This window comes from Pantherophis guttatus, chromosome 7 (genome assembly GCF_059756535.1).
Source record: "Pantherophis guttatus breed Tessera chromosome 7, ASM5975653v1, whole genome shotgun sequence".
NCBI classification, from domain to species: Eukaryota; Metazoa; Chordata; class Lepidosauria; order Squamata; family Colubridae; genus Pantherophis; species Pantherophis guttatus.
The window spans coordinates 52,423,695-52,436,418 of record NC_142069.1 but is presented as its reverse complement, the minus strand read 5'-3'; the positions used below and the strand labels follow the sequence as shown (position 1 = coordinate 52,436,418).

The following is a 12,724-nucleotide window of genomic DNA, read 5'->3' as shown; positions in this document are numbered from 1 at the left end:
TTTATATAGCACATATTTTTAAAAACCAGTTCTTTTACTAATCTTTGTCTAAATCAGTCTTTTATAATTTGGTTGGGACAGATGCCAAATTAGGAATTGCTAATCTAATAAATGTCAATTTCTTAATCCATATTCTGCTCAGAAATATGATCCATCAAGTTGACGAACCTTCCTTGTATACTTATATACAAAGGCATTCTGTATGGTTTAAAAGAATTATTTCCATTTCCGTAGCACACTCAATCACATAGCTACTTATTGAAAAGCTGGCTGCCCACTAACCTAAAAGCATAGAGAAGGGAAAGCTGCACTGACACACAGAGAAAAACTAGATAGCTACTTATGCCTGGTCATCTCCTGTTTAGATTATTGCAATATAGTCTACATGGAGCTACCCTTGAAGAGTATTTGGAAGCATACAGAGTTCTGAAGGCCCTAGGGTGGCGAATAACATCACTGTTACATGAGCTGCCAAAGTATTTTGACTGGTGGGGTCCAGGAGAAGAGCCATTTATGCTGCAGCCCCCAACCTTTGGAACATCTTATTGCCAGGTATCTGTCCCCTCTCTTCTGGCCTTAAAACCTGGCTATGCCAGTTAGTATGGGACCCTGAAACTGTAGGCTGAGGTGGTTGGCGCAGTGACAGAGAAGGTACTACCACTGCTCAGCAACAAACCTTTGATCCTTTACCCTGTTCTTATTATTTTGTAATTTTAATCCACTTTTATATCTTTGTTTTATTACATTGTAGGCAACCCAGTTACCAAGAATGGCTAGATGGATGGTATATGCATTTAATAATATGCAAGATTTCTGTCTATAATTGAGGAACAACAAAACTGCTTAGAAAGAAAGAAAAAGAAAAATGTTTAGTTCAGGATGACTTGATTTTTGGAGTCTGATATATTTGTTCAGTGCCTTCTTAGCTTCAAAAGGTCACTGAATAAATGGTTGTTAAGCAAGGATTACCTGTAAGTGGGATTTACTGTAGTTCTGAAAAGACGTGTAATAATTTTCAGATTTTCTTAATCATTACTTATCACTTGAAAGATATGGTTAGGTGGTATTCTAATAAATATATAATCATTGTGTGTTATGCTAAACATACCTGTAGGCATCTCTTAGTACAAGAAGAGTGATCTTTCCATACCGTTTTTTAAAACTGTAAGGATACTGACAGGCACTCAGGTATACTGGCCCATGTAGAAGCAAATGATGGCTTCTGTTTTATATCTGTTTTATCAGTCATATTCAAGGATAGCATGCAAATTCATTGTTAAATCAATTACAGTGTTTTTATTTAGCTAGCATGCCATGTTTCAATACTGATTTCTAGTTTTTAATTTTCTGAATAATTGCATCCAAAATTGATCACCTCTGTGTAGCTGTGACTTGTACAAGTTACATCAATTTTGAATTATAAGGATAAGAAAATGTGTAAGTAAGTATTTTTCATCTTTGTTAAAATAAATATTTTTTGTTTTCTCAGCTATCCCCCCTTAAAAATTCCTCTCTGACCTGGCATGTTAAATTTGTATTTAAAACCACATACACATCATTATTTACATTATGTTTAGAAAGGCATGTGGCATTTTTCCTGCTGAGCAATCATAATAATGAATGCAAGAATGAGTATTCTACAAAATTTTACAATCCTGACAAGAGTTAAAAAGGACAATTTAAACGTACCACATACAAAACCTTCTAGGCTGACAGCAAAAACATTTCTTCCTTTTAATGCCTGAGGATGGGCACACGTGGCATTTACAAAACTCTGGAATTTATTGTCTATTAGCCACTCAGGTAGCCATTTCAGCTGGCAATCGCACAAAAGGCTTGATGTGTTTATATATCTGGAAAACAATCATGAAACACATTAGAACCATAAGAAAAACAGACCTCTACATCTGAAGGGAACAATATTAAAAACAACCCTTAGCAAACAACAAACTGGTGCCCAACATCTTGCTCCATCATAACATATCAAAACAGTAGCAAGTAACTCTAACATGAAGATCTTTCTACAAAGGTTCCAAATAACCAGATTTGTATTCTTTAATAATATATGCTGTTGTGCAGGGTTTCAAATTCAAAGCAATAAAAGTGATTGTTCAGTATGAAGTTTTAAAAACATTGTTGCTTGAATTCCATTAAACACATGCTTTTTTCATGGTTTCAGAACAAGAAATCCATTCTCCCTTTTTGTTTTATTTTAGTCATGGTGAGATCTGATATCAGGGTACTTTCCACAGTGTAAGAACTAGGTCTCACAGTTCTTTTCACAAGTGAGCAACCTCCTTCCCTCTATATCACTGTGTCTTAATAAATGGAAAGACTCCTCCAAATTAACCTGAATGTGGTAACTTCATGAAAACATCCATGTGGTGTGGTTTTTTTGGGGGGGGGAGGGGGAATTATCTGGAGGGCTCGGGATAGGGGATGTTCCTCTATCCTGGTCCTATTAGATCTCTCAACGGCTTTTGATACCATTGATCATGGTATCATGCTGCACCGGTTGGAGGGGTTGGGAGTGGGAGGCACCGTATTACGGTGGTTCTCGTCCTACCTCTCTGACAGGTCGCAGTCAGTGTTGACAGGTAGACAGAGATCGACCTCAAGGCCCCTTATTTGCGGGGTGCCACAGGGGTCGGTCCTCTCGCCTCTCCTGTTCAACGTTTATGTGAAGCCGTTGGGGGAGATCATCCGTGGTTTTGGGGTGCGATGTCATCTGTACGCTGATGACACTCGGCTGTACATCTCCACCACAAACCACCCCAATGATGCCCTTGAAGTGATGTCCCAGTGCCTTGAGGCTGTACGGGTCTGGATGGGGAGAAACAGGCTTCGACTCAACCCTTCCAAGACTGAGTGGCTGTGGCTGCCGGCGTCCTGGTACAGCCAGTTAGTCCCATCACTAACTATTGGGAACGAGTCATTGACCCCCGCAGAGAAAGCTCGCAATTTAGGCATCCTCCTGGATGCACGACTGTCTTTAGAAGATCATATAACAGCCTTGGCCAGGGGAGCTTTCTATCAGGTTCACCTGATTCGCCAATTGCGTCCCTTTCTAGACCGGGACTCATTACGCAGTCACTCAAGCCCTCGTCATTTCCTGACTTGACTATTGCAATGCTCTCTACATGGGGCTCCCCTTGAAGTGCACCTGGAAGCTCCAACTGATCCAGAATGCGGCCGCGCGAGTAATTATGGGAGCAACATGGCGCTCACATGTAACACCTCTTCTACACGAGCTGCACTGGCTTCTGATGGCCTTCCGAGTGCGCTTCAAGGTGTTGGTTCTTACCTTTAAAGTGCTCCATGGCTTAGGACCTGAGTACTTACGAGACCACCAGCTGCAACCGATAACCTCCCACCAACCAATATGCTCTCACAGAGTAGGCCTACCCATAGTACCATCGTTAAAACAATGTCGTCTAGTAGTTCCAAGGGAGAGAGCCTTCTCTGTGGGGGCGCCTACTCTTTGGAACAAAATACCCCCTGGAATACGAATAATTCCAGATTTTCGCACTTTCTGACGTGCCCTGAAGACCTTTCTGTTTCAACAAGCAGGGCTAGCATAAACATCTAAATTCTATGCCAAGGTCTTCGCAGATACACCAAGTTGACTCAATTTATTATTTACTGTTTATAAGGGGAAAAAAAATTATTATATGTATATGAAATCTTAATCTGTTCACCGCCCTGAGTCCTTCGAGAGAAGGGCGGTATAGAAATTCAATAAATAAATAAATAAATAAATAAATAAATAAATAAATAAATACATACATACATACATACATACATACATACATACATACATACAGATGTGGCTCACCACTGCCTCCTTATGAGAGTTGTTCCAACTGCCTGGTTCCCATCTCTGACCTTGTGATTTTCTGATGCAAGTGCTAAGTCTAGATCTATTTTTTTAAAGTTTAGCATAGGTTTCATAAATACTGCAATCTTAGATAAACTCAACTATTATTGGGTATTTTTAACTAAATGAAAGCTGTGTTGGAGAAAAGACAGATACTTACAATTCTTTAAGATTCTTCATTTGTAAAAATGTGTTTCCTTGAATTGACATGATTGCATTATTACTTAGATCTCTATAGGAGAAAAGAATAATGCAGATCAATTTAGGGCAAATTCTATTCCAAAAGGAAAAAAATATATATCTCATTGTAATTACACACAATAATTTAGCAATATTTCTGGATAAAAAATAACATTGGGTAGGGGAATTCTTTTGATGAATTAAAAAAAGATATTTCCATTTTTTAACAAAACTGTAAATGTATCTGGATTTTTAAGAAATACAGCTAGTCCTCGACTTACAACAGTTCATTTAGTGACTGTTTAAAGTTACAACGGCACTGAACAAAGTGACATGATCATTTTCACACTTATTTCACACTGTAGCATCCCCTTGATCATGTGATCAAAATTCAGAAGCTTGGCAATGACTCATATTTATGACGGTTGCAGTGTCCCGGGATCATGTGATCACCTTTTACAACCTTCTGACAAGCAAAGTCAATGGGGAAGCCAGATTCACTTAACATCCATGTTACTAACTTAACAACTGCTATGATTCACTTAACAACTGCGGCAAGAATGATAATAAAACAGGGAAAAACTCACTTAACAAATGCTTCACTTAGCAACATAAATTTTGGGCTCAATTTTGGTCATAAGTCGAGGACTACCTGTATGGCCTAAAGCACGAGAGGGGAAGGAAGAAATGATTAAAAAGGAAGAGATCTTAACTTCACATTGTGTGTCAGTTTTTTTTCTTTTCTTTTTTTAAAAAAGCCCTTTTTAATTCTTTAAACTTTATCCAGTTGAGGATCAAGGTTAAAAGATGATTGATATACTTCCTACAATGACAGAAGTTTGTTCTAATGTTTAAAAAAACCAGCATTCTTATAACAATGGTAGATTCCTTGATAAGCCAAAATTTCTTCCTGGAACTTCCTAGACCATATCACTATGCAATGTCATGAAGAGGTCGATACTTCTAAGAAACTTCTACTGTTCCAGGTATATTTGGCTTTCTTAAAAGCTCCAGAAAGACACAAGGATCTACTTTACTCACTTTGATAACAGAAATGAAAATAAAGACATTTTAGAAAGTAAGTATACCCCCTACTACCTACAATGTGGATTTTCCAATTGTGAATAAATGCTACTTGGACTGCAGTGACCTCCAACTGTTCCTAACAAAGCCTGGCATCAAATTATTTTTAATCCCTAACCCAGAAAAGTGTTCAAATTTTCTTTGTGGACAGTGCATTGCCAGCCCTAAGATTCCAGTAAGCAACTTTTTCTAATATTAGCACCACTGTATATTTTAGTAACTTTACTTAAGAATAATTTTCAAGTACTTACAGGTGTTCAAGTGCATCCAGACCAGAAAATGCTTTCTTAGTAATAGATCTAATTCTGTTCCCTTGGAGTAGCCTGGAAATAGAATATGTAATAGATGCAATAAAATAAGAAGTATATCTGGAAATTTTGATAATGCCTTTGGAGCCATATTTTATCATGTTGCAATTCTTTGCCTTTTAAGCTTCTTCCTGCCACAGTGATTCCATTTCCTAATTAGGTGCTTTTTTTGGTTCAATAACTAGAGCAAGGGTCTTCAAACTTTTTAAACAGGGGGCCAATTCATGGAGTGGCCAATTTAACAGTCTATTAAACAATGCACACAAATTAAACTTTAATTTGTTTTGCTCCTGGGGGTGTTTTATTTGCTTTTGTTTGCATGTTGCTCTTTTGGTTGACTTTTCTTTTTACTAGATTGTTTTTTCAGTTGTTTAGGAGTCTAGTGGTCCACTTCAGGAAACTCAGTTTTGCAGCAATTCTTCTCAGCCCCAAGGAGCTTGAGTAATCTCTCTCTGTGTCTCTATCTCTCTTTCTCTATTTTCTGGAGGTGGGGGAGATGAAAAACGGGCCCGTTTTTGGCCTCCCAGGGCATCCATATGCCCCGTTTCTCACCTCCCCCACCTCCAGAAGCATTCTGCAGGCCAAAAGTGGGTGAAAGCAGCCCATTTTTTGGCAAAAAACGGACCATTTCCCCCATTTTTTGGCCTCCTCGGACATCTGTGAGCCCCGTTTTTCACCTCCCCGCCTCCAGAACGTCCCTGCAGGCCAAAACTGTTGGCCTTGCCTTTCAATTCCAGCCCGCTGGGCTTGCGAAGGTAAGTCCTGTGCTTGGCCGAAGGGTGGGTGGGGCAGCCTTGTGGTCCTGTGTGGGCCGGATTAATGACTTCAGTGGGCTGCAGTTTGAGGACCCTTGAACTAGAGAGATGAAGACATTTTAAAAATGCTTATGAACATAATTTGGGAAAGCAATTATTTTAGGAATCCACACAACTCATCTGTTTTTTCCACCTGCTGGAGTTTGAAGAAAATATCTACATTCTAATGAAGCCTAGATAATAGTTTGCTCAATAAAATGTTGTCTCTGCACACAACTAATCAACGTTTCAATAATGTAATTACTTAAATATCTATAATGAATAAAAATAAGACATTTTGTAGTACTACATGTGACACTATTTTTATGTATTGCTTTTATTGGTTGCTTTATAAGGTTTTCAAGACAATAAGCAATGAAAGCAAGATCAATTTAAAACCCAAAACATCCTGTAAAACATATCCCAAATAACAGCATATAGTAGAACCTCTGGTTACAAACACTTCTGACTACGACCAAATCAGGTTTTTTTGTAAGTGCCAAATTTTCTGTTGTTTGTTTACAAACAACAGTGACCCATGTGTGGCCACTGCATTAATTTTGGTTAGGTTTGGTCACAACCAAATCGGGTTACGACCAAAGTTATGAAATGAATTATGGTCGTGACCAGAGATTCTACTGTACTATGAAAGAAAAATATGTAGTGATTAAAACAGATTTAATTTTAAAACAGATAAGCAAGATTAAAATATATAAGCAAGACCAGAAAAGCCACAAAATCAACAACAAGCTGAACTATATTTCAAATCCTTCTCAATATTTATGCATTAGAAAGATAGCATATCAAGGAAGAAACTGTTGAATTAAGATGATTACATAATTAAACATAAGCTCAAGGTTGACTCAGCCTTCCATCCTTTCAAAGGTAGGTTAAATGAGGACCCAGTTTGTGGGGGCAATAAGCTGACTTTGTATAAATATACAAAAGTATGAAGGCTATTGCTTAACGCATTGTAAGCCGCCCTGAGTCTCTGGAGAAGGGCGGCATATAAATCAATTTTTTTTTTTTTAAAAAAAAGTAACTTTGGCTACAAAGTCTCATAACATGTTATCTCCATTTTCCCATCTCCATCTTAGCTAGTTTTCACACTCCTGATCTTTGTCTCTGTCCACTATACAAGAAATAAAATAGATGGGCTTGATAAGAAAATTCCAGTTAAGCTTTATGGTGCAAGCATTGAAAGTACTGCAAAGATAATCTCAAAGAGAAAACATAAAGGTAGTGAGCAAGCAGGTGACATCAAAGTTAAATTCACATTGCAGACAGCTGCCATCTGGTCTAATATCAACTAGGAATTTTCCTTCCTCTGTGGTTGTTGTTTAATCTATGGGCTTTTGTGGAACAATAATAATAACCATCATTGCCACAAGAATAATAATGATATTAACAATGAAGATAATTATAATTTGCAAGAACTTGTGTCCTTTATAAACCTTCGTATCCAAGACCACAGAAGAAATATTCATCATTACTCAAATAGAAAAAAGAAAGTTATACTTACAGCCATTTAAGTTTGTGAAGTCCAGAGAAAGCACCATTCATATCTTCAATTGTCCATGAGATTTCATTATTTTTAAGGTCTCTGTAATGGGGAGGAAAGGATTTTAAATGTGTTTTCAAAATATGAAAAAAGATACACATATGTTTGAAATCACAACTTTAATTTGTGTAACTCTTAGTTTATAATCTTTTATCTGTGTTTGTGTGCTTCTGAGTCAATATCGACTCCTGGCAACTACCTAGAGAGGTTACTGCAGTTTTCTTGGCAATGGAAAGTTTTCTTTCCATTACCTTCTTCCTGGGTCTGAGAGACAGTGACTGGCTCAAAATCACCCAGCTGACTTTGTGACTAAGGGGGGACTAGAAGCAATGTCTTCTGGTTTCTAGCCTGACACCTTAACTACTACACAAAGTGACTCTTGGTCTGCAGTTTAGATCATGTTAATACCTATTCTGTGGAGAAAAAAAGACTCAATATACTATTCAGTTCAATAAGCATTGATCACACTTTTTTCAAGTCATAAACTAAAATTCAATTTTATGGTATCCTGCTGATTTTAATGCTGTTATCAAAAATACAGGGCTTTTATGGATCATAAAAATATTTTGGCTTCCTCATTAGAAGATCTGCTATGCCAGTAGCAAGTGAGGGGAGTTAAAAAGGCAAACAGGCTACCTGTAACAGAGACTAAACAGTTGGATTAATGTATATGAATGGGACCAAAGACCAGACACTTCTTACACGTCTAACAAGTTATTACAGATGACCCAAAGAGAGTTCAAGAGGTTAAGATCATTGTCTGATTTACATGTCATAATAGGAGTTGGAGTACAGCTATCCCCATCAATGGAACATATAAACATATAAATCAATGGAACATGTAAACATTGGTGCATGTGGGCAACAATAGCAAGTAAATGAGTGAGTGCTTCTATAACAACAGCAACAATAAGTGATGTTTCTTGTGGTTCCCATTCTTTTCCATTATGCCATTATGCAGATTACAAACCATCATTAAAAGCTTTTCAGTGTAAACCCGCAGCAAGGAGTTGGCAACAATGTTCCTGTGAGTATCATATGATAAATGACCTCAAACATTCACTGTCTGAAAATCCAAAATTATTGTGAGAAGTTTTATATCCAAATATATTTTATTCTTTATACTGTTTCCATCTTCCCTTAAAATATTAACATAATTCACAATGGTCTGAGAATCAGTGTCTCCAAATTAGGAAACTTCCTCAAACCCTGAAATATATTACCCAGACCTAATAATCCACAAATCAAAAGATAAAGTCTGCAAACACTAATAGAATTAATTACATTAAATCTCCTAGAAGAGATCTACACACACACACACACATACTCAGCACGTAGATATTTCCACACCCTGGACAAGCTCCCTCTCTGAAAGTTTGCCACTGTACCCCATTTCTCTGCAGCCTATCCCTAAAAGCAAACTGTTTTACTTTTAGGAATAAATATTTCTTCTTTCCTCACAGCTGTCTAGATCTCATTTTTATTTATTCCTATGCAACCCCGGCTCAAGTTGGAACCCCAAATTATTTTTCTGACATTAAATATGAAATTCTATCTCCAAATCTCCCAATATTTTGTGTTCCTTCCCAAAATCTTGCTGTTGGAGTTACACACACACACACACACACACACACACACACACACACACCCGCCTCGTGATGGCACTATATGGCATGTTTTGTATTATAATTCCTTATTTCAATAACTATTTGTCTAGGACTCAGGGGTCTGCAACCTTAAACACTCAAGAACCATTTGAACCCATTTCCCAAAAGGAAAAAAAAACACCAGGAGCCACAAAGCCTGGGTGGGCGTGGCCAACTCGATGTCACTCACTCCCACCCAATCACATGACCCCTTAGCCATGCCTACCTAGCCATAAAACCATTCTCTCTTTGTCTCTCTCTCCCCCTCCCCCTCTGTATCTCTCTGCCCCTCTCCCTCTCCCCCTCTCTGTATCTGTCTCTCTCCCTCCTCTCTATCTCTCTCTCTCTGTATCTCCCTCTACCCTTTTCTCTCCCCCTCTCCCTATCTTCCCCTCTCTCCCCCTCTTTCTTTTTTCCCCATTTTTTTTATTTTTTTAAAACATAAAACATAAAATACATCGTTTTAGAGTAAGGGTTTGGTCTGGCATAAAATGAGTACAATTATTCACATTCCCTCAATCAATTTTGTTCCAAATTTTATCCATTTACATCTTTAAAAAGAAAAAAGAAAAAAATCTTATTCTAAACATTTATCATTCTACTATTACACCCAAAATTCTAAACAATAAACACTGTTCTAAATCTTTATCATTTTAACAATCAATATTTCATATATGTTCCTCAATCCTAAAACCCATTACCTCAAATCTATATTTTACTTCTCTTAAATGACATCTAATATCCATAATTTTGACAAAAAGTATTTTCCTCCTCTCTTAAAGTCATTGCATAAACAATCAACATTTCCTTCTATAGTTTGTTACTTCCACAATACTTTATTTTATTTATTTCAAGTTTATTCTCATATTTTATTGAATCTAATTTTTAACTGGTTCACAGTTTAGCTACTATTCTCCGGTAAAATCTCTTCCACTTCCTCCTAAATTTATTTTTTAGCTGGTTCGCATCTTAATCAGCTGCTTTCCAGCAATGCTTTCCTCCACTCCTTAATTATTTTAGCTGGTTCCCAGTATAATTTTAACTGCACACCAACCTTCTCCCTTAACTCCTCCTAAATCTATTATAAAACTGGTTCACAACTCAAGTAGTTGTCTTCCAGCAATGCTTTCCTCTACTCCTACCCCTATTTTTAACTGGTTCACAACTTTATTTCAATTGATCCCTAGGTATAGTCTCCTCCACTCCTAACTTTTTATTTTTGACTAGTTCACAGTTTTGCTTTAACTGTTGACCAGCGTATGCTTTCCTCCACTCCTACCTTATTTGTAAAACTGGGTCATAGCTTTGCTTTCACTGATCTCCAGAGTCATGCTTTCCTCCACTCCTAAATTCATTTATTTAACTAATTCATAACATATATCTCTTATTCAGTTGCTTAGCTCCAAATTACTTTGGAATATGTTACCAATATTGTTTTCCAATCTATTCTCCTCCATATCTCTTACCAATTTAAGATAAAAGTATATTTCAATAAATATCTTATCTCCTATTCTCTCTTAAGTTTTCTCCCATTCCATGCTTATTTCTTATTTTCAACAAGAAACATTTTGAAACACTTTAAAATCAAATTTTTATGGTTCTTAATTCTATAAATAATTCTTTTTAACATCCAACGGCTTTAAAAGTAAATATTTTCTTCCAGATTATTAAATCTTTAAGTAGTGCTAGTTAAAAATTCAAAATTTAAAAAGGCATTAGAACATGCAAAAATCATGTTTTTCTTCAATCATTTATGCTCTTATTTCTTAATCAAATTGTTTATATATTTATATGAAAATAATAAAAAAAGGAGAGAGTAATTTGCTATTATTTACAATAATATTACAATAAATATTATTGTAATACAATAAATATTATTGTAATACAATAATATTACAATAAAAGAAATACAAAAAAAATAAGGCAACATTAAAAAAAGGAAAAAGGAAAAAGGAAGAGAGTAGAAATATAACAAAAGAAGTAAAATGGATTAAAAAAGAAAATAGAGAGAGGAAAAGAAAAAAAGAGAAGGATACTACAAGAAAGAAATAGAGAGAGAGCATAGAGAAGAAAAAAAAAAAGAAAGAAAGAAACTATCTCCTAGCATTATTCAACCACCCAGAAACCGTTACATTCATTTAAATCAAAATATAATATTTTGTTGTCTTGTTGCATAATATATTCCATTATTCCTTTCTCCAGTCTGTCCAAGTATGTATCTTTTCCATTTCAATGTCATCAAAGTTATGAGTTCTACATATCCCATATATATGGTATCATCATGTCCTTCTTCTATTGCCACACCCTTCTTTTATTGCCACGTTTATTTATTTTTTATTTTATTTTTTATTTTTTTATTTTTTTTTATATGCCACCCTTCTCCGGAGACTCAGGGCTGTTGTGGCCCCGCCCTCTGAGCCTGTTCCATCGGAGGAAGAAAGCTCCGAGCATGAGGAAGAGGAGTCAGCCAGGCCTCCCTCTCCAGGCCCCTCCCCTCTGGCACTGTCTCAGGTGCCGGCCGAGGGAGAGGAGATTAGCAGGGAGACAGGTGGCTCGGATGAGAGCGAGGGAGAGACATCATTCCTGGACGCATGCCTCCGAAGGCGTGATAAACGATTGCAGCAGCTCAGGAGGCGTGCTAGGGATTAGAACTGAGTCACTGGACCACACCCCAGAGACTATATAATAGAGGGTGGTGGCCAGCGATCCCTGTGACGAACAAAAATAAACCTTGGATAGTCACTAAACCCTCGTCCGGAAACTGCTGAGAGGAATATTATTCTGATTGGACTTTTGTACGCTAAGTATCTTATCTTTCTGTTTTGTGGAAATAAATGCACTTGGCAGACGGTGTGTAAATCGCTGCCAAGTTGGAGATAAAGACCTGGGTGTGTGCCAAAGTGTTTCCTTAACCCTCGGCTGGCTGTGTTTGTGTGTGTGTGTGGACGGGGACAGATCAAGGGTGGCTTACAATGCGTTAAGCAATAGCCTTCATACTTTTGTATATTTTATACAAAGTCAGCTTATTGCCCCCACAAACCGGGTCCTTATTAGTTCAGCTTTCATTGTTCCATTTAATTTCTTCTTTCTAATCTTCAATAAATCCTCAATCAAGTTCTCTGAGTCTTTTCCTCAAAATAGTCAAGTTTAAATAACAAGCAACAAAGTTTCTCATTTCAAGTAACAATCAGCCTGGAATTTACACTTTCCCTTTTCAGCTGGCAACCATTTTATCCATCTCCGTTTGTCTTTTCCCTTTGCTTTTGAAGGCATAA

The 12,724-nt window shown here is 37.0% G+C and overlaps 1 protein-coding gene across 16 annotated transcripts in view; it reads right to left on the bottom strand.

Moving 5' to 3' along the window:
• LRIG3 (leucine rich repeats and immunoglobulin like domains 3) overlaps positions 1-12,724 on the bottom strand; it is a 219,267-nt gene that overhangs the window by 132,155 nt on the left and 74,388 nt on the right. For all 16 annotated transcript variants that reach the window (XM_034403384.2, XM_060694691.2, XM_060694690.2 and 13 more), the window contains 4 exons: positions 7,765-7,845; positions 5,392-5,463; positions 4,038-4,109; positions 1,690-1,853 (listed from right to left, as the gene is read on the bottom strand). In XM_034403384.2, coding sequence (XP_034259275.1) covers positions 1,690-1,853; positions 4,038-4,109; positions 5,392-5,463; positions 7,765-7,845 — 389 coding nt within the window. The remainder of the gene's footprint in view (positions 1-1,689; positions 1,854-4,037; positions 4,110-5,391; positions 5,464-7,764; positions 7,846-12,724) is intronic.